This window comes from Sorex fumeus, unplaced genomic scaffold (genome assembly GCF_029834395.1).
Source record: "Sorex fumeus unplaced genomic scaffold, SorFum_2.1 ptg000050l, whole genome shotgun sequence".
Lineage (NCBI taxonomy): Eukaryota > Metazoa > Chordata > Mammalia > Eulipotyphla > Soricidae > Sorex > Sorex fumeus.
In genome coordinates, this window is record NW_026606107.1 from 19046751 (window position 1) to 19074688 (window position 27938).

The window sequence follows — 27938 nt, forward strand, 5'->3', positions numbered from 1 at the left end:
TTAATCACAGAAGAACAGGATATGATACAAATTACTAATAAAATTGCTGGCAGGATAATTTTTCTTTAATACTGAAAGTAATGTAGGATTCATTTTGTAATAATATTTTAATCTTTAACTGATTTCAGGTGGTGTGCAGAAGGCGGAAACTTGATCTGTTGTGATTTTTGCCATAATGCTTTCTGCAAGAAATGCATTCTGCGCAACCTTGGTCGAAAGGAGCTGTCTACAATAATGGATGAAAACAGCCAATGGTATTGCTACATCTGTCACCCTGAGCCTTTGTTGGACTTGGTCACTGCTTGTAACAGCGTATTTGAAAATTTAGAGCAGTTGTTGCAACAAAATAAGAAGAAGATAAAAATTGATAATGAAAAGAGTAATAAAGTGTATGACCATACATCCAGATTTTCTCCAAAGAAAAATAATTCAAATTGTAATGGGGAAGAAAAGAAATTAGATGATTCATGTTCTGGTTCGGTAACTTACTCTTACTCAGCACTAATTGTGCCCAAAGAGATGATTAAGAAAGCTAAAAAGCTGATTGAGACAACAGCAAACATGAATTCCAGTTATGTTAAGTTTTTGAGGCAGGCAACAGATCATTCAGAAATCAATTCTGCTACAAAATTACGTCAGTTTAAGGCTTTTAAATCTGTGTTAGCTGATATTAAGAAAGCTCATCTTGCACTAGAAGAAGATTTAAATTCAGAAATTCAAGCTTTGGATGTTATAAACAAAGAGAAAAATACCAAAGAGCATAAAATCGTGTATGCTAAGTGTGAAGCAAAAGTACGTAAAGGAGAAAAACCCTTGGTTATGGAGAGGAAGGATATTTCAAAGTCAGAAGCTAAATTGCTAAGAAAGCAGGTAGATAGTGAACAGATGGATCAGAATGTTCCAGTGAAGGAACAAAGAGAAAATAAAAGCACAAATAGTGAAAATAAGAAAACTGATAAAAATGAACCTCAGTATGAACCTGCTAACACTTCTGAAGACTTAGACATGGATATTGTGTCAGTTCCTTCCTCAGTTCCAGAAGACATTTTTGAGAATCTTGAGACTGCTATGGAAGTTCAGAGCTCAGCTAATTATCAGGGAGATGGAAACAGTGGAACTGAGCAAGAACTGGAGAGTTCTTCTGTAAAATTAAATGTTACTTCAAAAGACAACAGAGGATGTATTAAGTCAAAAACTACAGCTAAAGTAACAAAAGAATTATATGTCAAACTCACCCCTGTTTCTCTTTCTAATTCTCCAGTTAAGGGTACTGATTGTCAGGAGGCTCCACAAGATAAAGATGGCTATAAAAGTTCTAATCTGAACCCCAAGCCAGAGAACTGTGGACTGGAACAGGAAAATGATGGTAATGAGCGTTTAGTTGAAAGTGAAGCTCCATTACTTTCAGAAGACTCTGACCTTCGAAGATCCCCACGTGTAAAGACTACACCATTAAGGCGACAGACAGAAACCAACCCTGCAACATCTAATTCAGATGAAGAAAGTAATGAAAAACAAAAACTATCCATTCCAGATAGAAAAAAGGATAAGCGTAATTCTTCTGGTAGTGCTATGAATAATCCTAAACCGAATAAATCACCTAAATCTAAACAGTCAGTGAGTGTAGATCAGAATTCAGATTCTGATGAAATGCTATCTATCCTCAAAGAGGTAACTAGGATGAGACGTGGCTCTTCTTCAGATACTGATATTAATGATACCCATACAAATAATGAGAGCACTTTATATGATTTAAAAACTCCAAGGGAAGCTGAGAAAGGGAAAAGGAAACGAAAAAGTTCTACTTCTGGCTCAGAATTTGATATTAAAAAGGGCAAATCAGCTAAAAGGTCTATAATTTCCAAAAAGAAACGTCAGAACCAATCTGAATCTTCTAATTATGATTCAGAATTAGAAAAAGAGATAAAGAGCATGAGCAAAATTGGGACTACCAAAACAACTAGAAAAAGAGTTTCGAATAAACAAAATCATGATTCTTCCGAAGATGAGAAGAGTAGCAAAAAGGTATTGGATGAACAGGGGCAGAAAAGTGTGAAAACTGTACAAGAGGAGTCATCTGATGAAGGTGAAATGAAACAAGAGAGCAAAAATGTCTCTTCTACCGAAGGCACAGTTGATAAAGACAAAATCATAGAATTAAGTGATCCACTCTCCAAGAAGCAGCAACCAGGTGTTTCCTCTGATGGTTCTGATAAACTTTCTTCTGGGAAAGAGGACCATTTTAATTCTCCAGATGACAAAAAGGTTGATGGAGGTAAAGAGAAGAGTAAGCATCTGAAAACCAAAATGTGTAAGGAAATGCAAGGTGGCTTATCTGATGTTGCTGAGAAATTCGCAGAGAAACGACAGAATGATGAGTCCTCTGATGATGACAAAAAGCAGAGCAAAAAGGGAGCTGAAGAAAAAGAAACGAAAACTATAGACTTGAAAAAAGTAGTTAAAGTGGAACAACACTATGAATCATCATCTGATGGCATGGAGAAATTACCTGAGGGAGAAGAAATATCTAACTTTTCAGTGGGCATGAAAAATAAGAACTCAACTGTAGAAAAGAAAAGTAAAAAAGGCAAAGTTAAATCTTCTAAAAAGAAGGATGAATTATCTGATAATGCTGAGAAGTTACCAGGGAAGCGAGATAGTTGTGATTCTTCTGAAGATAAAAGAAGTAAAAATGCAGCATCTGGTAGAGAGAAGAAAAGAAGCAACTTGTCTGAAAAGCGTTCAAAGAAGAGACAAGATTGTTCATCATCTGATACTGAGAGATATTCTGTAAAAGAGGAGGGTTGTAATTCTTCTGATAAGAGAACGAAAAGAATTGAATTAAGGGAAAGAAGAAATTTAAATTTAAAGAGAAATACCAAGAGAGTGCAAAGTGGTTCATCATCATCTGATGCAGAAGAAAGCTCTGAAGATAATAAAAAGTTGAAGAAACAAAGAAGTGGAGCGAAAAAGAAGGGAAGTGGAGTTAAGGAGAAAATGAGAAACTCACTAAGAACAAGCACTAAACGGAAACAAGCTGACATTACTTCATCATCTTCTGATATAGGAGATGATGATCAGAATTCTGCAGGTGAGGGAAGCAGTGATGAACAGAAAATTAAGCCCGTGACTGAAAATTTAGTGCTGACTGCACATACTGGATTTTGCCAGTCTTCAGGTATGTACAAATAAAAATGTATAATTTGTGTTCTTTCCCTCTTTAATAACTACACTGTTCCTGAGGCCAGTCCAATACAGGACTACTGTTTAGGATCAGACGCTTACAATTTTTAAAAAGAAAAAACACTGAAAACCAAACCAAAAAAAATTAAAAAAACAAATCAACTAGAAAGTCTTTCTTATTTTGCTATCATTGAGAGTTATTTCAAACATCGCAAGTTATCTATATCAGCCAATCCAAGTTCATTAGATAAAAAAGGAACAGTTGTTTGTGAAGGAAAATTGACTGATGCCACCTAGTTTAGTACGTAATTCATGCATGGAGCTGAATGCTTGCTGCTGGTACAGTGTGTTGTTTGTTCTAATTACTTTGCCATGCATATGACATTTTTTGCATATAACTTTAAAAATTAATTCAGCTATGCATTCGATTAAATTTTCTAATTTTTGAAAAATTGAATCACCGTGAAATAGACCATCACAAAGCTTTTCATTATTGGGTTTCAGTTATACAATATTCTGTCACCCATCTCTTTACATTGCACACTGGTAAAGTGTAAACCAGTGTACATTTCCCACCACCAATGTCCACACGATTCCTCACATCACCTCCTTTCTTATGCTACCCTCCGTCTGCCTCCATAGCAGGCACCTTTTTTCTCTTTCTCCTTTTGTGCATTATGGTTTGCAGTACAGGTAATAACAGGTACCTCTACAGATATGTGTTTGTTCAGGGCATTCAGTATTTTTGTCAGGAAGGTACAGCTGAAGTGGCTTTTCTTCACTGGGTTGTGGCTTTTGGGTATGGATGCAACTACCAGGGCTTCTGGGTGTATAGGGAGTTGTGGGTAGGAATAGCCCATCCCAATTCCGAGAAAGCTTGGAGGTTTGTCACAAAACTCGCATACCTGAATTTTCAGCAGAAAATCTTGGTGAGTTCAGCAGAAAATCTTGGTGAGTCCTGTCCTGAGATGGTAGAGTTTGGCTGGGGGCGTGGCAGTATTTTGAATTGTGGGAGCAAGCAGCTTTGGGGGGCTCTGTTTGGGCAGCACCGGCTAAATCACCCCCCTTCAACCTACCCAGTCCTTTCAGCCTTGCGTGGGTCGAAGATTAATTGTGACTTTTGATCTCTTTCGAGATTTGTTTATGGGTCTCTGAAGTGAGGCCAATAGAAGAGTTTACACGATGGTGCTGGAGTTGGTTCGTAGGGGTGACTGCTGGTGCTTCCAGCAGTATAGGGAAGTGGAGGGAGGTATCCCATTTCAACTCCTGAGAAAGCTTCGAGATTTCAGTCACAAGAAAAGTATTGTAAACACTGAATAGACAAATATCTCAGGTCCATCTCAAGATGGTGGAATCCAGCTGGGGGTACACCAGTGATTTTGGATTGTCGGAACAAGCAGCTGCCAGGGGCTCTGTTTGGGCTGGCAGTGGGCTCACTTGCCCTCCTCCAATCTACCCTGATCTGTTCAGCCTTATAAGAATCTAAAATTAACTGTGGCTTTTGATCTCTTTTGAGATTTATTTATGACTCTAAAGCAAGGCCCATAAATGAGCTTGTATAGCTAAGCAGCAGGTGGTTTGTGGGCGTGGTCCCACATACCTAACATTTGGCTATTTTATTTCTCAGAAATCCTGATACTGAATTGTTAGAGTCTGGCCAGAGGCACAGCAGCAATTTGGGGGTATCAGGAAGCCTGAAGACACCACCAGGCTGCTGATGCAGTCGCCCTTGGTCCAGGTCCAGGTTGGCCTGCTGGCACCCTCTGATACTCAGTGGCAGTGGCAGTGGGAGCAGTGGCACTGGTAGGGACCAGGGCAGGAGCAACACTGCTACCATCCGCGGCCTGGGCAGTCTGGGTGGGATGTAGCCACTAGTCCAGCAGAGCCTGACCAGTGGAGTATACTCCCCCACCCTGAGCCTCCAAACAGTTGGCACTCAGTGATGTTTTCCCCCATAATAATATGCTGGTGGCATGGACTGGTAAATCTCCAGGGCCTCATAGTGGAAACCTTGTGTGCCCCCTCAACTCTGGCATCCACACTTCATGGTGGTACTGGGTTGGACACAAAGAGCCCTGTGCAGCCTTATGTTAAAACTCTGCCACTGCCCATAGTACCAGGAGCTGCAGTAGCTCCACCTCTGCCATCCTCACAAGTCCCACTCTGGACTGTTTGTTGCTCAGTGTTGTATGACTGGCCATTTTTATTTTTAATTTTTTTAAATAAAAATTTTTATTGAATTGTCACTGTCACTGTCCTCCCGTTGTTCATCGATTTGCTTGAGCGGGCCCAGTAGTGTCTTTATCGTGAGACTTGTTGTTACTGTGTTTGGCATATTGAGTGTGTCACAGGTAGCTTGCCAGGCTTTGCTGTGCAGGCGAGATAGTCTCAGTAGCATGCCAGGCTTTCTGAGAGGGGCAGAGGAATCGAACCCGTCTTGGCCGGCCGGCTGCGCACAAGGCAAATGATCTGCCCTTTATTGAAAACTTTCATGATCGGGTTTTGGTCATGTGATGTTCCAACACCCATGGCTTCACCAGTGTACATTTCACATCACCATGTCCCCCCAGTATCTCTCCCACTCCTCCCCTCATCCCCACATGCCTCTATGGCAGGCACTTTTCTTCTTTCTCTCTACTCTCTACTTTTGGGCACAATGGTTCACAATATAGATACTGAGAGGCCATCATATTTGGCCGGTTTTTTTAATGACTCTCTCCCTGAGACAGAATATTGAAGGGACACCCACATTCAGTCATGTAGAAATTCTGTGACCCCCATTGGCTATTCAGAGCATTGAGAGCTGCCATCCCTCCGCCTGCTTTGCCACTTGCTGCCGTGCTGCTCCCATCTTGACTGGAAATCCTCAAATTTTCTAAAAATTTAAATTTACTCTATTGAAGACCTTTGCTGATGCTCATCACCTTTTTTCTGATGGCACAAACAGATGGTTCTTTCTTTAAAACCAATAAAATACATTAACAACTATGTCTTAAAAATTGGTGATGGGGCTGGAGCGATAGCACAGTGGGTAGGGTGTTTTCCTTGCACACAGCCAACATGGCCGACCCAGGTTCGATTCCCAGCATCCCATATGGTCCCCTGAGCACCGCCAGGAGTAGTTCCTGAGTACATGAGCCAGGAGTAACCCCTGAGTATCGCCGGGTGTGAACCAAAAAGCAAAAAAAAAAAAAAAGGTGAGTTTTGGGATGGGGAGATACTGGGGACATTGGTGGTGGAAAATGTGCACTGGTGGAGGGATGGGGTGTTTAATCATTTTATGACTGAAACTCAAACATGAAAACTTTATAACTGTATCTCAGGGTGATTCAACAAAAAAAAATTAAAAATTGGTGGGTTAGGCGCCAGAGAGATAATATAGTACATAGGGAACTTGACTTTCATGTGGCTGACCTGAATTTTATCCCTGACACCCTATGTGGTCTCCTGAGCATTGCCAGTAGTATAAACTGAGTGTAGTGCCAGGAGTATGCCCTCAGCATCACTGAGTCACACCTCAAAAGCTGCAACAAAAAACCAAAATTGGTGGATTATCCTGCCATGATGAGTCAGCACTAGGACAACTGGTGATTAATACAAAAGCATAAATATTGTCATTATTATAGTTTTAAAAATCCAGTTGTATTATAAGTACTTTGTACTTTTATTATGCTTTTGGTGGGTCTCCTGTCCAGTGGTGATCAGTATCCTCAGGGCTACTTTATATATATATATGTATCCTCAGGGCTAATATATACACACACACACACACACACACACATATATATACACATACACACATATGTATATAAAAGTATATATATATTTTTGGGGGTCATGCACAGCAATGCTCAAGGTGGCAGTGAGACCATATGGGATGCTGGGGATTGAGCCTGAGTTGGTCATGTGGAAGGCAAATGCCCTACCTGTGTATTACCGTGTCCCCACTTCCCTCCTGGGTGACTCTTGATAATACTTGGAAACTTGACCCAGCTGTGGAACACTGAATGGTTCAGTACTTTGGACTGGTGATACAGTGTACCATGGCTCCAACAGTGCTGCGGCCCACTAGGACCATTCCTAATAGTGATAGTGGGGCTATCTTGTGTCACCATCTTGTCACACCATCTTCCCAGCCCTGTATTATGTTTTTGTTTGCTTACTCTTGGACACTCCTGTAGGTTACTCTTGGCTTGATGCTTGGGGGTTGCTCCTTGCATTACTTGGGGATCCATGCATTGTGTGCCAGGGATTTGGGATTGAACTCAGACTTCCCATATGGAAAGCATGCACTCAGCCTATTGAGTTATCTCTCCAGTCTTGTGTTATTATTTCATAAGCCAGTTAGATCTGTGAGTTAGCCAGTGACACTTGATTTTATATAAAAACTTTTAGAAACTAGATTTCTTATGTAATTGGTGTTTCAGCACAGGAGAAATGAGGAAGAATGTTAAATTTTTTTTTTCATTGTTTAGAACGTTTCCTTTATTTCAGTTTAGTTTTCTAGTGGAATTTAACTTGAAACTTGGTTTAAAATAAAAATTTAAATCCTTTTGTGAAGTACACATCTCATGAGTTGATTTGAAACCCAACTGTATATGCCTGAGTTACTCATTTTTATCCTCTGCTGTAATAGTTGGTAGATGAATGTTGTGGCTATTGTATGTAACTAACTATAAATCTGCAGTTCCTTGTCTTAAATTCTTGGATCTAATGTGTTTCAAAAGTTGACCTTTATGGCTTTTTTGTAATATATAGTTACTGTATATTACATAATAGCCCCAAAAAGGTAATTCCTCATAATCAAACACATTAGTAATTTCACAGCAAAGCATATAAACATTCATACTTACAAGAATAAATGGTTCAGATCAGCTTTTGCTACCAAATAAAATTTGGCATTGCATCACAAAATTTTAGTTTCTGGGTTTTCAGAATTCTGAGCTTGTATTCAAATCTCAGAATCTAATAGTTAACTTTAATATCAAATCAGTGTTTTAGTTAAGAAAATTATATTTCACATTAGAGCATAAGAATTATAAATTAGAATTAGTTATATTGAATATTCTTATTCACATTTTGGAAACCAGCTTTCCTAGTGAAATCATTATGCTTGATTGCAAATACTAATTTATGTGGAGAGGTTGTCATCCCTAAAACCCCACATTGTTGAAAGGCCAACTGTCTTTACTGGAATATTGTAAAAATTATTATTTTTTCTAAACTTGGAATATTTCTGTTCTGAACCTGTAAGTGTCTGTTCTTTATGGACTTTTTCCTGTGATATGTCCCCCCAGTATTTATTATGACAAAAATATACAGAAAGTTTTTACCATTAACATTGTATATCTTTTATTATCTTCCTGATTATATATATCCTTCTATATTCAATAATGTACTTTCTATATTCAATAATGTGCCTAACCCCTTTTGACTGTTTGCTTTGAAATACAGATTCACAGAACTTAAGAAAAATATACATGAATTTTTTTAAGTTTTTTTCAGTTTCGTTCAGTTTTTTTCAGTGACATCTGTAGTACTTTGTCAAATCTGCAAATTCAAAGATTTCTTCAGATTTCACCAGTTTTGCTCATACTCACATTCATTTGTATGTACGTGTGTTTATAAGTAAATACAGTTCTGTGTAATGTTATCTATCACATGGTGCTCAGTAGCCACTTCTAGCTTTGTGTTCAGGGGCCATGTCTGGCAGTGCTGGGATTAGGACCAGGATCACAGTCACAGCTAGCTGCATCCTAGCAAAGCTAGGTGTATGCCTTAACCTTTGCTGTGTTTTTTTTTGGGGGGGTGGGGCAGCATACCCGACTGTGCTCAGGGCTTACTGCTGACTCTGCACTGAGGGATCACTAATAGCAGGGCATGGAGGACCTATGGGATGTCAGGGATTGAATTTTGGTCAGCCACATTCAAGGTCAAATGCCCTACCTGCTCTACTTTCTCTCCAGCCCCTTATTCCCATTCTTAATCTGTGACAGCTGTTAATTTGTCTTTCATCTCTATATTTTATTACCTTGAGATGTAATCATGGAGTGCACAGCTTTTTGATACCGGCTTTCCCCCACACTCAGTGTAATGCCTTTGACATATTTGATGCATTTCAAAGTAAAGTATAAACACCAGTGTATTCTCCGTCAATATGTCAGCATCTTATAGTATTACTATTCAATATTTAACTTTGTTTTTGTGTGGCATTCTCCATGCGGTTAATTGCACAAATTTTAAAAATAATTCTGTTTTTGGGCCATTAATGATTCTACTTGGGGATTGAATCCGAACGCCCAGGGCTTGTTGAGAACATACACTCCAGCCTATTGAGGGTTTTTTCCACAGCCTTGAAATGCACAATATTTTTTTTTAACTTTCGGAGCTACACCCAACAATGCTCAGGGGTTTCTTGTGGCTCTGCACTCAAGAATCATTCCTCTTGGTGCTCTGGGGACCATATAGAATGCCTGGGATTGAACCTGGGTCAGCCCTGTGCAAGGCAAGCACTCTACCTACTGTACTAGCTCTTCTCCCCTTGATCTCTTTAGATTTTGAATCCAAATATTGAGTTGTAGTTTCATTTTTATTCAGTTTTGATGCTAGGGATTGAACCCAGGTCCTTCATACATATAAATAATGATTTGCACAATTGAGCTGTATCCCTGCTCAAGAAATGTAGCTTTGATTTGGGGGAGAGGATTAAGGACATGCCTGGTAGTGCTTGGGAGTTGGAGTGTATGCAAAACAGTTGTCTTAACCCCCTGTGTGCAAAATCCTTTAGGGGAGAGGATTAGGGCGAACAATTAGGTTAATTGCCTTAATCTCTGTGTTATTTCTATAGCTCCTAGAATGTAGCTTTTAAAAGAAAATTTTTATTGTACTTAAATTTTTATTGGTCTTAGCATAATCTCATTTCACTCATTCATTATAAGATAAGAAAACTACAATCCCAGCATACATTACATAAAACAAAGTTTTAGGTTCTTTTCTGCTATGGTGAACCCTATGTTCTCTCCTGAATACATCTTTCTCTTGCCTCACATTTCTCTAAATAAAATTCTTTCAGTAAAACTGCCTTGACTTACTAAAAAATAAACAAAACTTTGTTTGAAGACCTATTTTGTTAAATGTTGTTTTGCTTAACGTCGCAGTTACAACTTATTAATAACATTAATCACCCATGTGAAATTACTTAACTAAAGGTGGGAGTTATCAAAACTTTAAAAAAAATATTTCAATAAATATTTAAATATCTATTTTGTATATTCTGGTGTTTAAAAATTTCATCGGAAACAATGAATCATGAATGGTAAAAGTTTAAGAAGCATTGCTCTACTTGAATATCAGGGATATCATACAAATTCAAATCTGTTTAGAAATTACTTGGTACTACCAAGTAGTAATTGCTTTTCTGTTTATAATAGAGAAAAAATCATATACCTGCTTCCTTTAAACATATACTGAATCACTACAAAACTATTTCAGTAAAAAACATATGCTAATGTGACAATGACTTGTAAATTGGGTAGGACAATCTTTAAGCTTTTATGATTTGGAAAGAACTTGAAAATATCTAAGATTCAACTATTTTATCATTTTACAGTTGGTATTTATTAGAATTGTTTTGTTTCTTTTCCCCTTATAATTTCTTATTACTCTTATTTTGAATCTCAAGGTACAGTTTAGAATCTGGTAGTTCTAAAGTTTTTGGTTTTTAGTCTTATTTTATGTACTTTTACTTACAGATAATTTAAAGCTAATTTTAAGTATACTTTTTCCTCTCAAGGAGATGAAACGTTATCTAAATCAGTGACTGTCACGGTGGATGATGATGATGATGACAACGATCCTGAGAATAGGTATGATTCCAATTGTAAGGATTTTAAAATTAAAGATTGTATAGCACCCACTAATGTCTTGGTATAGACATTTTAACAGCAACGACCTATTTGCATGCAGTTTGGAAAGATTCAGGAGTTCCTGCTTACCTTAGAAAGACTCATTCACAATTTTAAAATTAGGGCCATTCCTGGTAATCCTTGGGAGTTGCAGTGCATGCAAAACAATGGTCTTAACCTCTGTATTATTATCTATCTAACTCCCAGAAATGTAGGTTTTAAAAGAAAATTTAAAAGCCCAGCATTGCTCAGGGCTCACTCTGGACAGGGAATGGGGAACCATATGGGGTGCTAGAGAGCATACCCTTGTGTCAAACACATGCAAGGCAAGAATCCTACTTACTGTACTATATCTCTTCTCCTTGTTCATAATTCTCCTACAAGGTTCTATCTTTCTGTTGTCTTATTTTTGGGCCACAATAGTGGTGTTCAGGTTAGTCTGGCTCTGCTCTCAGGAATTACTCCTGGCGATGCTTGGGGGCCATATATCTGGGGACTGTATGCTATGAGCCTGGGTCTGCTGCAGGCAGGAAAAACATCTTACCCTACTATACTCTCTCTCTGGCCTTCATATGATTTTAATTTCTATTGCCTTATAATTTGGAGCATATTCAGAATATAATTAAGCATTATATTTTTATGAAATTTTATCAAATATAAAATCTCAAGACAAAAGTTGAGATTCTGGATCAGAGCTAGTTCATGAGTTAAGATGTTCACTTTGTATCCTGTGAGTTCAAATATTAGATACCATGTATGATCCCCCAAGCATGACCAGATCTGAGCACTGGTCTAGATTAGCTCCTGACCTTTGCTAGGTGTGGCCCAAAACCAACTAAACAAAAATTTTAACACTCCCACCCCATTGATAGATTTTTATAAACTTAGCACAGCGGGTAGGGCGTTCGCCTTACAAGCGGCCAACATGGCCGACCTGAGTTCGATTCCTCCGCCCCTCTCGGAGAGCCCGGCAAGCTACCGAGAGTATTCGGTATGCCAGACACAGTAACAACAAAGTCTCCAATGGAGATGCTACTGGGCCCGCTCGAGCAAATCGACGATCAACGGGAGGGCCTTTACCTTTTACCTTAATTATTTTAAACCAGATACAGGAATGACAACACATTTAAACCAGAGGCACAGTCTTTAGAATTTCTTTTTCTCAGTGGCCATAAGTGTTGATACTTAGCTGTGCAGTGTGGGCCTGTTCCTTTATGTTTTGGGCCTTGCAATGCCTGGTTGTACTTTTGTCACTCCACTGGTGTTGGGAATGTAGATTTGTGCCTGAACTTGAACTCAAGACTTTATTAATGTTAACAGTGTTAACATTAATATTGAGAAATCTCTGGATTTCTTAATACCAAAATTTTATCATACATACCCTATTCTTTCACATCATTTACTTTTTAAAAATAGCTTAAATTGAGTTAAGTTTTCGGGGATTTTTATAATTGAATCACCGTGGGATAGTTACAAGGCTGTTTATGATCAGGTTTCAGTCATACAGTATCCCAACACGCATCCCTTCACCAGTGTACATTTCCCATTACCAGTGTCCCCAGTTTCCCTCCTATCCCCTGTCCTGTCTCTATGACAGGCATTTTCCTCCTTACCCCCTCCTTTTGGGCACTATGGTTTGCAATACAGATACTGAGAGGTTATTATATTTGTCCCTTTACATATTTTTGGCACAGTTCTTATTTAGAGTGATCATTTCCAGCTATCTTTGTCATAGTGGTCCCTTCTCTGTCCCAACTACCTTCTTCTCCAGCACTTGAGGCAGGCTTCCAACTGTGGACCAATAGTCCTGCCCTTGTTTCTACTGTCCTTGGGTACTAGTCTCATACTATGTTTAATTTTTTTTACTATGTTTAATTTTTATAACCCATAAATGAGTCCAATCATTCTATGTCTGTCCCTCTTCTGACTCATTTTACTCAGCATATTCTGCATGTTCATCCATTCATAAGTGAATTTTATAACTAAATTTTCCCTAACAGCTATGTGTATTCCATTGTGTAGATCATTTCATTAATGCAGTGTGCCCTTGATGAGTAGATGTTCCATTCCTTTTCCTTCTCCCTCCCTCCCTCCCTCCCTCCCTCCCTCCCTCCCTCCCTCCCTCCCTCCTTCCCTCCCTCCGGTAATCCATTCCAGGTTTTCAAACATCACTTAATCACTTAATCACTTAACTTCCCGTTAGTCGTCGATTTGCTCGAGCGGGCGCCAGTAACGTCTCCATTTGTCCCTGTCGCGTGCTAGTGTAGCCCAATGGCATCTCTTCGTTCTGGGAACATGGAGGGCCTCAAACCGATTGTTCATGATCTTGACAAAGAAGTCTGACCATCTGGTAGGTGGGCGGCCACGCGGTCTCTTGACATCCCGTGGAATCCAATCAGTAACAGCTCTAGTCCAACGGTCGTCTTTAAATCTCATTACGTGACCAGCCCATCTGATTTTCGACACCTTGGCATATGAGACAGCGTCCCTGATCCTTGATCGTCGACGGATGTCAGAACTCCGGATTCGTTCTCTCATTTGAGTGAAACGTGTTATTCCAAGCATAGCTCTTTCTATTCTTCTTTGGGAGACCTGAATGGCGTTCTCATCTTGTTTGCGTAGGGCCCAGGTCTCTGAGGCATATGTTAATGCAGGAAGAACAGTGGAATCAAAGAGATGTGCCCGGAGCCGGAGGTTCTTCGTCCTCTTAGCTATTTCTTCGACGTTCTTGAAGGCGTTCCAAGCCGCTCTCTTCCTCCTGCGCAGCTCGGGTGCCAGGTCATTTCTCATGTTGACCTCTCGACCTAGGTACACATAGCTGTTGCATTCGGAGATGGTTGTTCCATTGAGAGCGAATGGGGCATCAGGAACAAGGCTGTTTCTCATAAACATTGTCTTCGTAAGATTCAGCTGTAGTCCTACCTTTCCACACTCACGGTCATAGTCGGCCAGCATTTGTGCCGCTTGGCTGATGTTTGGTGTTATTAAAACAATGTCATCAGCAAAGCGGAGGTGGTGTAGTTGCCGACCATCTATCTTCACTCCCATTCCTTCCCATTCCAGTCGTCGCATGATGTTCTCGAGGGTGGCACTGAAGAGTTTCGGTGAAATGGTATCACCCTGCCGCACCCCTCTCTTGACATCAACGATCACTTCTTTGTAGAATGGTGAGATCCTGGTAGTGAATCCGCAATACAGCTCACGGAGGATCCTGATGTATTGGGCTTGAATGCCCTGATTGGCTAGGGCTTCAATGACCGCTTCCGTCTCAACAGAATCAAAGGCCTTCTTTAAATCAATGAACGTTAAGCAGAGCGGCATCTTGAACTCCCGAGAAACCTCAATGAGCTTGGTTACCGTGTGGATATGGTCGATGGTGCTGAATCCTTTGCGGAACCCTGCTTGCTCGCATGGTTGTCCTTCATCTAGTGTTCTGCCAATCCTATTCAGGATGACTCGAGTGAACAGCTTGTAGATGACAGACAATAGGCAGATCGGGCGATAGTTGCCAATGTCATGGATGTCTCCCTTCTTGAACAGTAGTACGGTCCTGCTGGTTTTCCATTGGGACGGAACCTTGCATTCAGACAGGTAGCGAGTGAAGAGCCGAGCCAGTGTATTGATGAGTACTGACGGCAGGTTCTTCAGGTGTTCAGGTCTGACCTTGTCTGGGCCGGGTGCTGTTTGCTTCTTTACCAACGAAATGGCATGTCGGATTTCGGAAGGGAGAACGTTAGGAACGACATACCCATCCTGTGGAATTTGGTATGTCGGCAAGTGGACATGGCTATCGAAGAGATTTGAGTAGAAGTCATGGATAATCTTCTCCATTGCCGTTCTGGAGGATGTGATGGATCCATCAGGACGTCGGAGGGCAGTCATCTTGGTCTTATAGTTGGCGAAGGACAGGCGGGTGTTACGAATACTTTTCCCGGCTTCTGCCGCATCTACCAGTACTTCTGCTCTTCTCTCTTTGAGGTCTTCCTTGATCGCATCTCTGCACTGCTTTGCAAGCTCGGACGTTAGCTTGCGGTTGCCTGAGGCATGCGCCAAACCACGCTGGCGAATTAGCTCAAGAGTTTTTGAAGATAGGCGACTTTTTGTGGCTATCTCTCTCTTGGCGTTCCTCGCACATTCATGGAGGTGCTGAACCAGTCGATCATATTCCTCGTCAATGTTGTCAACAATGGCATCTTCCCATGTTGCCGCAATAGTACCAAAGAGTTCCCAGTTGGTGGTCATTCTGGGAGTTCTCTTTTTGAACTTTGCAGCCCTTTCTCCCCGCTCTGTGAAGTAGAATTTTGCACGAAGGAGACGGTGGTCCGATCCCGTTCGAAATTTTGGGACAACAGCGACATCAGTCAGGCAAAACCGTCGATTGAATGTGATGTGGTCTATTTCGTTGTGGAATCGTCCATCGGGAGACTCCCATGTCCATCGTTTAGATTCTGCCTTCTGGAACTGTGAGTTACCATGAATGGTCTTGGTCGACATGATGAACTCAGACAGTCTCTCACCCTGTTCGTTCCATTCTAGGCCATGGGTCCCGATGTGAAGTTCTTCAGCTGATCTTCTCGGTCCTATCTTGGCATTAAAATCACCCACAATGATCTTGTAGAAGGTGTGGTCTTCTTTATAGAACTTCTCTAGCTCCATGTAGAACTTCTCGATTTCTCTTTCATCATAATGAGATGTTGGTGCGTAGACAACGAAGATAGAAACTGCAGGCAGTGAGCCACATCTATTCAAATGTAAACGTCCGATTCGGGTTGTTAGGCATTCGAATGAATCAATGCTCTTGGCCAAGTTTGTGTTGACAAGGACACCGACGCCTCCAACACCTCTTTTATCGCATGTTCCGAGGAACAATTCTCCGGTGTCGAAAACAGCATGGTGAGATTCGTGCCTTCTTGTCTCGGTCAGACCAATGATGTCGTACTTGATCATTCGCGCTTGTACCATCAGGTCCTCGATGGATGCATCTGATGCTAGCGTACGTGCATTGAAAGTACAGACGATCATTTTTGTCTTCCTTCGTTGTGGCAGCCTAGGTCGGCCTTGAGATTTTGTCGGCCTCTCCTTTCTCATCCTTCTCAGTGCTGCCATGTCGGTGAAGCCTTCAGGGTCAGGTGAATGAGACCATTTGTAGTTACTGGTTTTGGCATATCGAATACACAGCGGATAGCTTGCCAGGCTCTTCCTTGCGGGCGGAATACTCTCGGTAGTTTGCCAGTCTTTCCGAGAGGTATAGAGGCTTTTGGGGTGGCCTCTAATCACCCTTGTAGGTGTTACCATATTTGAACCCTATCAAATATGGTACGACAATTCCAGAAGATGGGTATTTAGTGTGTTATGATGTGTCGCGCGGCCGCAAGCGGCCGCGTGGGTCCGAAAAGCATCCTGGAGTGTGGCGACGGCTTGTTCTGTGGGTCTTCAGTTGTGCGTGGGTCTCGGCCGGAGCTGCCGCGTGGGTCCGGAAAGCGTCCTGGAGTGTGGCGACGGCTGGGTAGTGGAAGTAGTGTCGAGAGTGGAAATCTGCCAGTGGGGTATTTATCTGGGTAGGGTGGGTCTCCTGTGCACAATTCGATCCCTTGTTCTGTGGGTCTTCAGTTGTACGTGGGTCTCGGCCGGAGCTGCCGCGTGGGTCCGGAAAGCGTCCTGGAGTGTGGCGACGGCTGGGTAGTGGAAGTAGTGTCGAGAGTGGAAATCTGCCAGTGGAGTATTTATCTGGGTAGGGTGGGTCTCCTGTGCACAATTCGATCCCTGGGTGGTTGATGGAAGCAGACAGGGCAGGGTAGGGTGGGGCTCCTGATTAGAATCCCTTTGTCACCTGTGGTGGTGGGAGCAAGCAGAGAAGCTCTGTCCCTGGGTCCGCCGAGCCTGGAGTCCAAGGTCTCAGAGAGTTCCGCTTACCTTGTTCTGTGGGTCTTCAGTTGTGCGTGGGTCTCGGCCGGAGCTGCCGCGTGGGTCCGAAAAGCGTCCTGGAGTGTGGCGACGGCTTGTTCTGTGGGTCTTCAGTTGTGCGTGGGTCTCGGCCGGAGCTGCCGCGTGGGTCCGGAAAGCGTCCTGGAGTGTGGTGACGGCTGGGTAGTGGAAGTAGTGTCGAGAGTGGAAATCTGCCAGTGGGGTATTTATCTGGGTAGGGTGGGTCTCCTGTGCACAATTCGATCCCTTGTTCTGTGGGTCTTCAGTTGTGCGTGGGTCTCGGCCGGAGCTGCCGCGTGGGTCCGGAAAGCGTCCTGGAGTGTGGCGACGGCTGGGTAGTGGAAGTAGTGTCGAGAGTGGAAATCTGCCAGTGGAGTATTTATCTGGGTAGGGTGGGTCTCCTGTGCACAATTCGATCCCTGGGTGGTTGATGGAAGCAGACAGGGCAGGGTAGGGTGGGGCTCCTGATTAGAATCCCTTTGTCACCTGTGGTGGTGGGAGCAAGCAGAGAAGCTCTGTCCCTGGGTCCGCCGAGCCTGGAGTCCAAGGTCTCAGAGAGTTCCACTTACCTTGTTCTGTGGGTCTTCAGTTGTGCGTGGGTCTCGGCCGGAGCTGCCGCGTGGGTCCGGAAAGCGTCCTGGAGTGTGGCGACGGCTGGGTAGTGGAAGTAGTGTCGAGAGTGGAAATCTGCCAGTGGGGTATTTATCTGGGTAGGGTGGGTCTCCTGTGCACAATTCGATCCCTTGTTCTGTGGGTCTTCAGTTGTGCGTGGGTCTCGGCCGGAGCTGCCGCGTGGGTCCGGAAAGCGTCCTGGAGTGTGGCGACGGCTGGGTAGTGGAAGTAGTGTCAAACATACGAGGTATATAATATACACTGAGCCACATTCCCAGCTTGTGGTACGAGGAATCAAGCCAGGGTCAGTTTTAACCCTGCTTCACTTTTCGAACTTCCTTCTTTACCTTTCCTTTATCTTCTTTCTCACTGCATGAAATATCGCAGTTCTCATGGGTGAGAAGTTTGTGTGCCCTGAAGATTCTGAAGAGCTTTTTTCATCATTTTCATTTGTTTTGAGGGTTTCCCCAGCTGGATCTCTGGGACTCATGGGCTTTCTTGTTGATACTCAGCCTAGTGGTGCTTGTTTGGAAACTGGTTCCAGAGATTGAATCTGGCATGTACTTCACTCTTTTGGACTTTTTCTACAATACCTCATTAGTAGGTATTTTCTAAATCTCCTTGAACATTTTCTGCAAATTTTTTTCTTGGTCTTGTTTCCTACAGTTATTTTGTTTTGGTCCTGTAAACTTGCTACTTTTCTTATTTCTTGTATTTAATGATAGAATTTTCAGTGAAATCTTTGTCTTATTTTTATGTTAGAATAATGATTTTAGTGTCTGAAAATTTTAAGGTGCCTTTTTAAAACGTGAATTATTGTGACACGTTCAACTACACCACTGGTGCTTAACAAGTAGATAGGATCCTATAATAGATACATAATTTTTTTCTTTGCTTTTTGGGTGACACCAGGTGATGCACAGGGGTCACTCCTGGATCTGCACTCAGGAATTATCCCTGGCGGTGCTCAGGGGACCATATAGGATGCTGGGAATCGAACCTGGGTCGGCCACATGCAAGGCAAATGCCCTACCTGCTGTGCTATCACTCCAGCCCCAATAGATACGTAATTTGATTTCATTTGCTACCAGGTTTCATTTTTTCATTGCTGGAATTTCCATAAAAATGGTACTGGGGCTAGGGAGATAGTACTGTAGGTAAAGTTGTTGCCTAGCATGCAGCTGACCTGGATTTGATACCCGGCATCCTGCATGATTCCCTGAGCCCACCCGGATTGATTCCTGAGTGCATAGTCAGGAATAACCATTGATCATCACTGGTTGTTAACTAAAAGCAAAAACTGTTGTGATCACTACTGGTGATCTCTTTGTCTAATATCCAGCCTATTTCTTTTCTGTTTTCTGTTCTTTGTTGATTTGGAGACTTTTAGGAAATGAAAAACCCTGAGCCCAAAGGATTTTGAATTTTCTAGTGCTATTAGCAAAAATGACTCATTTCTCTGCTAGTATTTGTAGATATATTTTAACTTTACACTTAAAATCAAGTTTAAGCATAAAATTGAGATGTCCAAATTATCTGTACTTTCAAATACAAAAAATTAATTCTTTAATATCATTGGATTCCCTAAATTTAATTTTTTTCTTTAAACATTTCTTGTTGAGGGGATTGGAGCGATAGTGCAGTGTGTAGGGTGCTTATTTTGCATGCAACCAACCCAGGTTCAATCCTGGTCATTCCATATGGTCCCCTGCTCACCCCAAGTAATTCCTGAATGCAGAGCCAGGAGTAACCCCTTTCCATTTTAGGGATGGAACATACTTACTCTGATTAAAGTTCTTTAGAACTCTTTTTAGATTTTTTTTTGTTTTGGGTCCACATCTGGTGGTGCTCAGGCCTTACTCCTGGGTCTGTGCTCAGGGATCACTCCTGGTGGGACTCACTGGACTGTATGGGATACTAGGGATTGAACCCCAGTTGTCCTCATGCAAAGCAAGTGCTCTACTTTATGTACTCTGGCCCTTTTTAAAATTATACAATTTTTTGGTTATTTTTCAGCCATACCTGGATATGTCAGGCATCATTTCTAGTGATGCACCTTGGATTGTATACTGGCTTTTGAACGTGGACTGACTATGTCCAAGGCCTTACCTGCTATACTATTATTCTGGCTCTTGTATTAACTGTAAACATTTGAATGCTTAAATTCTTTCATTTTGAAATACTCTTTAGAAATAAGTATAATACAAATATTTTAAAGAATGAGACTATATAGTATATTTGATCATTTTCCCATTTGCACTGTAATAGTTAAGGAATAGAGAATATAGCACTAGAATAGTAAATTAGTTCATTTTTCTTCTTTGGGGGCACTTTTGGGCCATGGTACTCAGAAATTACTCCTGGCTCTGTGCTCAGGGATCCCTCCTGGTAGTGATCGGGGGACCATATGTGGTGCAGAGGATAGAACTCAAGTTGGTCTGTAAAAGGTAAAGTCACTACCTGCAGTACTTTCTCTCCGTCCCATCACCACCCACCTTAGTAGATGTAGTAGCAGATTGTGTTTCAGGATCATAGTCTTTACTTCTGACTTTGTCACTAATTACTTTTCCTTCTTCGGACAAGTAATTTCCCTTCTATAAGCTTGTTTTCTCATCTTTTTATCTGTAAAAATGACAGAATTTGACTCTTAAAGTTCTTTTTTTCTGGTTCTAATGGTTTTTGTTACTTTTTAGTGACTTTTTCTCAACTTCCCAGGTGGGAGATCAATCTCTTGTTTACTTATTTATTTATTTATTGAAGGTTTGTTTGGATCACAGCCACAGTGGTGCTTGGTTTCTTGGAGATACTCCTGGCAGTGCTTGGGTTCTTTGGCTCCTTTATGCAAACCATGTACTCCAGTTGCTGGAGCTATCTCTCTCTTGTATGTTCTATATATTTTTTTAAAAATATAAAGCACTTCAGTAATTCGAATGATCTGTTTGCTCACAGGAGGCAATTTAATGTGATTTAAGACATTTTTTTTGGCTAAACACAGCGATGCTGAAAGGGGTTACTCCTGGCTCTGTACTCAGGAATTACTCCTGGCAGTGCTTGGGGGACCATATAGGATGCTGGGTGTGGAACCTGGTTTAGCTGTGTGTAAAGCCTTCCCTGCTATAATCAATCTGGCTCGATTTAAACATTTTATTGAGTATTGTGATCCTGTTATTCTCTATTTCATTATTACCAGTCATTGTTTATTTGTGGGGTTTTACATATTGTTTTGCTCCCATGTTGTTTTGCTCTTTTCCTTTCAGGAAAATAGAAAAGTGAGTCGCACCATTGTTTCCAGTGATGCTGTTTTGTCTAACAATGTGGCACAGCTTGTGCTCCTGATGCTTAATGATGGAGTTATAACTACTTTTGATGTAGCACCTTCCTCAAAGTGTAATAGTGAGCAGTGTGAGTCCAGAGGGCATTACCCTTTAGAAAGTTTATAAACTTTCTCTGAAACATTCTGAAAAGCTCTTAAGAAGAACAGAAACTTAAGAGCAATCAGCTATGGGGCTGGAGCAATGGCACAGCGGGTAGGGCGTTTGCCTTGCATGCTACCGACCCGAGTTCGGTTCCCAGCATCCCATATGGTCCCCTGTGCACCGCCAGGGGTGATTCCTGAGTGCAGAGCCAGGAGTAACCACTGTGCATTGCCGGGTGTGACCCAAAAAACAAAAAAAAAGGAATCAGCTAGGGATTATGATTTACCTATCATGTGAACACCACTGTGCGTCCCTATGGGGCCTTCAAAATGATGATTTTGACAGCTTCTGCTTATTCTGAAATGCTGACATACATCATGTTTCTGTGTCCTCTAACTTAAGAATTAAAGTTGTGAGATATTCCATAAAATATGTCCCAGGAGTATTTGTAGATTGCACACACTTCACCTCAACATGTTGATAACAACACAGGTGACAAGTCAGCATTAATTTTCAAGTCCTTCAAAGCAAATTCTAACTTTTAGGTGTTGTTTAGAAGATAGACTTAGTTTATTACATACTGGATCTTTGACATATTATATTTGAGCCAACCTACATAATTTACATAAAATGACTTATTTTTTTTGTTTTATAACAGCTCTTCATTAGATTTTGTTTTCACTAAAAGGTATTATTAGAATGCAATCTAAAGTATCTTAGCAAAATAAAGCTTAGGGAACGTACTCATGGTTGTGTATAAATTTGGAGAAAAATACTAAAAATGCTTCTGAAGTTTGTACTTTTGACTGTCCTATATTTTATGATTTCACTGAAAGTTGTTGATAAATTGTATAATTCTTCAGTGTGGATATCATTTTATTTTTCGAGATTGATTTTACTTGTGTGTACAAGATGGTTTTGGTTTCTGTAGTTTTGCATTATAGTCACAGTTATCTGTGGTTAACGTGGTCCGAAAATGTTTTACAGGATACTTTAAGAAACCCCATCCAACTAACTTTTCTATTTTTTTTTTTTTTGCTCTTTGGGTAACACCTGGCGATCCACAGGGACTACTCCTGTCTCATGCACTCAGAATTACTCCTGGCGGTGCTCGGGGAACCATTTGGGATGCTGGGAATCGAACCTGGGTTGGCTGCATGCAAGGCAAACACCCTACCCGCTATCCTATGGCTCTAGCCCCCCATATAATTTGTATTGGCATGTATTTTTAGACCTTTTTTCATCATTAGTTATTGATCTTTTGCTATTTTAATTTATAAATTATAAGTTTGCATTACTGAATGTGTGAATAGGAAAAAAATCGTATATTCAGTATTACTTGGATTGGTACTTTCCAGTATCCACGTAAGGTCTTTTTTTGCCACACCTGGTGGTGCTCAGGGTTTAATCCTGGTTCTGCACTGAAGGATCACCGTTGATGAGGCTTGGGGGGCCATATGGGGTACTGGGTATCAAATTACCCACTATACTATGTCTGCGCAACCCCTCATCTTTTGTGTTAGGAGTTAGTACTTACTATATATATTTTTCGAGCATGTCTTGAGTTTGAAAGGAAGAAAATTAAGTGATTTCTTAGAACTAGTAAGTATTTAAAGGTAATTTAAAATTAAAAAAAAATTTAAATACAAACATCAGTTGATTGAACTAACTAGAGTGAATAAATAATGTATTTTTGGTGGCTATTTTACCCCCCACTGGTGATTTAAGAGATTGTAAGTCCAGGTGAATTATTTTCAGCTCTGTGCTTAGGAGTCACACCTGGTGGTACTCATGTACGTTCTCACTGTACTATCTCTCCAGCATGTATTTCAAAATAGTTTATCTCTGTACAATCTCTCCAGCATGTATGTCAAAATAGTTTATAAAGTTTTGTAAAGTAAAAATTTGGTTTACGTATTTTTTCTGAACAAAATGAAAAGCGGCAAACTTAAATTAATCCCTTACCCTTTATTTGGCTGGCATCTGTCATTGCTTAGGACTTGCTCCTACTGGCTCTATGCTCAGGAATCATTCCTGACAGTGCTTGGAGGAACATATGTGGTGCCAGGAATTCAACTGTGATCAGCTGGATGCAAGGCAAGCACCATAATGTCCGTACTTTATCTCCTGCCCAAAGCCCTACATTAATAAATAAAAGATAATCTGTAATTCTAATAAACAGGTTTATATTTAGAAATTTAAGAGCTTTATAGGTGTACCTTCATAGGGTTTAAATTTAAATTATCCATTTTTATTTGAATACACAATAGGACAGAAAATTTCAAGACAGTAAACACACCTATGATTTCTTTTTCCAATGGAGACGTTACTGGGCCCGCTCGAGCAAATCGACGATCAACGGGAGGGCCTTTACCTTTTTTTAATTTAATTTAAAAAAATTTTATTAGTGAGACACCGGGTCGGCCTGGAGCGATAGCACAGCGGTAGGGCGTTTGCCTTGCACGCAGCCAGCATGGCCGACCCGAGTTCGATTCCTCCGCCCCTCTCGGAGAGCCCGGCAAGCTACTGAGAGTATTCGATATGCCAGACACAGTAACAACAAAGTCTCCAACGGAGACGTTACTGGGCCCGCTCGAGCAAAATCGACAAAAATCGAGTGAGACACCATGAGGTACAGTTGTAGACTTACAAATTTTGTACTTGGGTTTTAATTATACAATGACCAAATACCCATCCCTCCACCAGTGCCCATTTCCCACCACCATGGATCCCAGTATCCCTCCCACCCCCAACCTCCCCCATCCCACCCTGCCTCTGTGGCAGTGCAATCCCTTTTGTTCTCTCTCTCCTTTTGGGTGCTGTGGTTTGCAAAAGAGGCATTGAGTGGCAGTCATGTTTGGTCTATAGTCTACTTTCAGTATGCTTCTCCCATCCTGGGAGGCTCCTCCCAACACCCTTTATTTGGTGCTCCCTTTTCTATCTGAGCTGCCTTTTCCCCTAGCATGTGTGGCTGGCCTCCAAGCCATGGAGCAAAATTCCTGGTACTAATTAATCTCGGCCATTCTTGGGTGTTAGTCTCCTATTTTGTTACTTTATGTTCCCCAGATCAATGCAATCTTTCTATGTCTATCTCTTTCTTTCTGACTCATTTCGTTTAACATGATACTTTCCATGTAGTACCACTTGTATGTAAATTTCATGACTTCATCCTTTCTGACAGCTACATAGTACTCCATTGTGTAAATGTACCAAAGTTTCTGGAAAAAACCTGAATTTAATTTATTTTTTTAAAAAATTTTTTTCTTAGTGAATCACTGTGAGATACTGTTACATACTTACAAATATTCGTGTTTGTGTTTCAGTAATACAATGATCGTTTACCCATCCCTCCACCAGTGCCCATTCTCCACCACCAATAATCTCAGCATCCCTCCCCCTTTCCCCCTCCGCCCTCCCTTGCCTCAGTGGCAGGGCATTTCCTTTTGTTCTCTCTCTCCTTTTGGGTATTGTGGTTTGCAGTAAAGGTATCAAGTGGCTATCGTGTTTGGTTTATAGTCTATTTTTGGTAGTTCCCAACCCGAGTGGGTCCTCCCAGCACCCTTTACTTGGTGTTCCCTTCTCTGTCTGAGCTGCTTTTTTCTCCAGCATGTGAGACTGGCTTTCAAGCTGTGGGGCAAACCTCCTGGTCCTTATCTCTACTATTCTTGGGTGTTAGTCTCCTATTCTGTTACTTTATATTCCACAGATGAGTGCAATCTTTTGTGTCTGTCCCTCTCTTTCTGACTCATTTCACTTAACATGATACTTTCCATATGAAAATTTCATGACTTCATCTTTTCTAACAGCTACATAGCATTCCATTGTGTAGATGTACCAGAGTTTCCTTAACCAGTCATATGTTCTTGGGCACTCAGGTTTTTTCCAGATTTTGGCAATTGTAAATAGTGTAGCAATGAATATTATACAAGTGCAGATGTCATTTCTACTATACTTTTTTTCCTCTCCGGGGTATATTCCCAGAAGTGGTATTGCTGGGTCAAATGGAAGCTCAATTTCTAATTTTTTGAGAATCGTCCATTCTGTTTTCTAGTCAGCATTCTCACCAGCAGTGAAGGAGAGTCCCTTTCTCCCCCCATCCATGCCAACACCGGTTGCTTTTGTTCTTTTGGATGTGGGTATGATTTCTTTTAACAGCTGGTAACACTATGTTTTCTATTACTCTGAGCAGTTTGTTTTGGTGAAGTGCCAAGTGGTGTATGGTACCTCTGTGTCGACGTTATTACCTATATGCTTCAATCTCCCTTTGCTGTATCCTGGAAGGCAAATTACCAAAAGCCATATTCTTTTCAAATCAAAATGAGAAGACCTTAGCATGCATTAAATCCTGTCATTAAAAGAAAATCTTTTTGTTTTATTTTTGGGTTACACCCAGTGTTGTTCAGGGCTTACTGCTGGCTCTACTTGCAGGAGTCTCACTCCTACCATTGTTTAGGGGACCATAATGATGCTTTTTTTGAAATCTAATCCATATTATGTCATAGTAACTGTGTCTTCAAATCTAAAACTAATAGAATTCTGTAATTACTGCTGCAGATTTTTGACTGAGCTAGAGATTCAGCCATCTTTAATTGCAGAATGTGTGTTTACCCCATAGAAGTTAGTTTGTGAAAAATTTAGAAACATGCCACATTTTTAATGCCTCTTAAATTTTTAGTTTTTAAAATTTAAATTGATTTTTATGGTTGCTCATAGTGATTTATTACATTCCGTATTCCAACAACAAATACCCCCACGATTGCACCTTCCCAGCACCATTATTTCCAATTTTCCCTACCACCACCCAAGCAGGCCCTAAATGATTTGTTTCTAATTGTTTGTTGTAATTCGCTAAAAATGATCAAAAAAGACTTCCTTAGTGAAAGGTATGTGAGGATTTTTGTATCTCATTCTGAATCCCTTAAGCTCTTGTGTAAGAGCTTACTAACATGTTATTACAGTTTAACGCTTGTGTGTTAATATTTTCTTAATCAAGATTGGTTGCTTTCTACTTTACATTCTACCCAATGTAGTTTGCTACTCCTGGTATATTAGTGGTGCAGTGTATCAAATGTCATGCAACCACAGGCTGCTCCAGGAATTCTAAAATTTTGATAATGGTGATATAGCTGAGTTAAATTTTTAACTGGATGGTACAGAAACATCTCTGCAGCTTGCTGATCTCTTTCGAGATTTATTTATGAGTGTTCGGATCATGGCCTATAAAATGAGCTTATATGGTGCCGAAGGCAGTTCATCGGTGTGACTGCCAGACTCCTGGAAGAAAAGAGGGATGCAGGGCGGTCGTCCATCCCCAACTCCAAGAGAGCCTGGGGATTTTGGTCACAAAACGCACATACCTGAGTTTTTCAGCAGATTCATTCCTGGATGAGGCTTGTCCGAGCCTGTGGAGATTGGACTTGAGCATGTCCCAAGTATGATACTCAACCTGCTTTTGTAGTCTGGAGGCATCTATGCAGTTTGCTGATATCTTTTGAGATTTATTTATCACTCTTGCATGCCACATTTTTTTCCAGCCTCTTTTTTGCTTTGTACAGTGTTTCTTCAAAATTTCAATGAAAAAGGTTCCAGGTATATCAGAATACTTTATTTTGCACAAATGTTTCATGGCTTCTTTTGTATTTTTATTCAGGTATGTGGCTCAGTACTTACTTGGGTATATCAGGTTCTAGATTTGGTTTGATCCCTGGCATTACCCAGTTAATTAAAATCCAGGCATTTTTCAGATGCAAACATGGAAATTTATATTGGATATGTTTTTTTTTAATCACAATTAAAATCTGTTTTGGTTTTGGCTTTAGGCCACAACTGCTGATTCTTAGGGGATACTGACTTTGTTCTCAGGTTGTTTTAGACCTTTTTCGGGGTGACTCTAGGGTAGTGGTGATCAAAACTAGTCCTCACACATACAAAGTTTTCAATTGGCCCTTTTAACTATTTCTTCCCCCAAAATAGTGTAATCTAAAGCCGTATTGCAGCTGATTTTTAATTAGTAAGATATCCTTTGAGGTGCTTGATGAGAAATTTTATTGTAAGTGAGACTATTTGCATTATCAACTTAATTTGAATATTGAATACATATGTGTTAGTTTGTACATTTTTTCCATATGTGTTGTTAATATATTTTGATTCCTGTCCTTTTCTGCTTGAATTTGTTAAGGATTTCTGGTTGCTTCTCTATGTAGAAGTTGGAGAATGCTTTCATTTGTTTAAAAAAATTTAGAAAGAAGTTAAAGTAAAAGGACAAAATGCTGTTTGAGTCCCTTCTTCATATTTTTTCTGCTTTTTTTAGTGTTGCTCTTGTTTGCGGGCCAGACCCAACGATGCACAAGGATTACTCCTGGCTCTGTACTCAAGAGTCATTCCTGTCAGTGCTCATTGGTCCATATAGGATGCTGGGGATAGAAACTGGTTTTGCCGCATGCAAGGCAAATGCCTTATCCACTGTACTGTTCCCCTCCTTATTGTTTAAGCTAAGATTTCATGATTTGCAGTAGCATTGATGCTAATTTTTACAGCATGCAGTGTTAATGCACCATGATCTGTACCTGTACCAATATCTCTCCATCTAGGTCCTTTGTTATCATTTTTCGTCCTCAGTTAGTTCTGTTGGCAGAATCTCAGGGTTTGACTTTAATTGACTGCTTTTTATTACCTTACAAAAAATTTCCTTCCTTTTGCTCTGTATCATACAATATTTGCCTTTCTCTTTCTTTCCCATTTTATTCAAGTTGCTGTGAAGTCTGCAAGATTTAATCCTCCCAGTATTTTTAAATAAAGGGGTTTATTACATTAATTTACTTAGAATGTGTATTGCTGATGAATAAAAAAATTATGTTCAATTTTGTCTTAGCATTAGTCTATATAACAACTTATTCTT

At 40.8% G+C, this 27938-nt stretch overlaps 1 protein-coding gene across 6 annotated transcripts in view; it reads left to right on the plus strand.

The window, feature by feature from the left end:
• The window catches only part of ATRX (ATRX chromatin remodeler), a 222326-nt gene that overhangs the window by 93244 nt on the left and 101144 nt on the right, over positions 1-27938 (plus strand). For all 6 annotated transcript variants that reach the window (XM_056124203.1, XM_056124204.1, XM_056124206.1 and 3 more), the window contains 2 exons: positions 129-3178; positions 10976-11048. In XM_056124203.1, the coding sequence (XP_055980178.1) occupies positions 129-3178; positions 10976-11048 (3123 nt within the window). The remainder of the gene's footprint in view (positions 1-128; positions 3179-10975; positions 11049-27938) is intronic.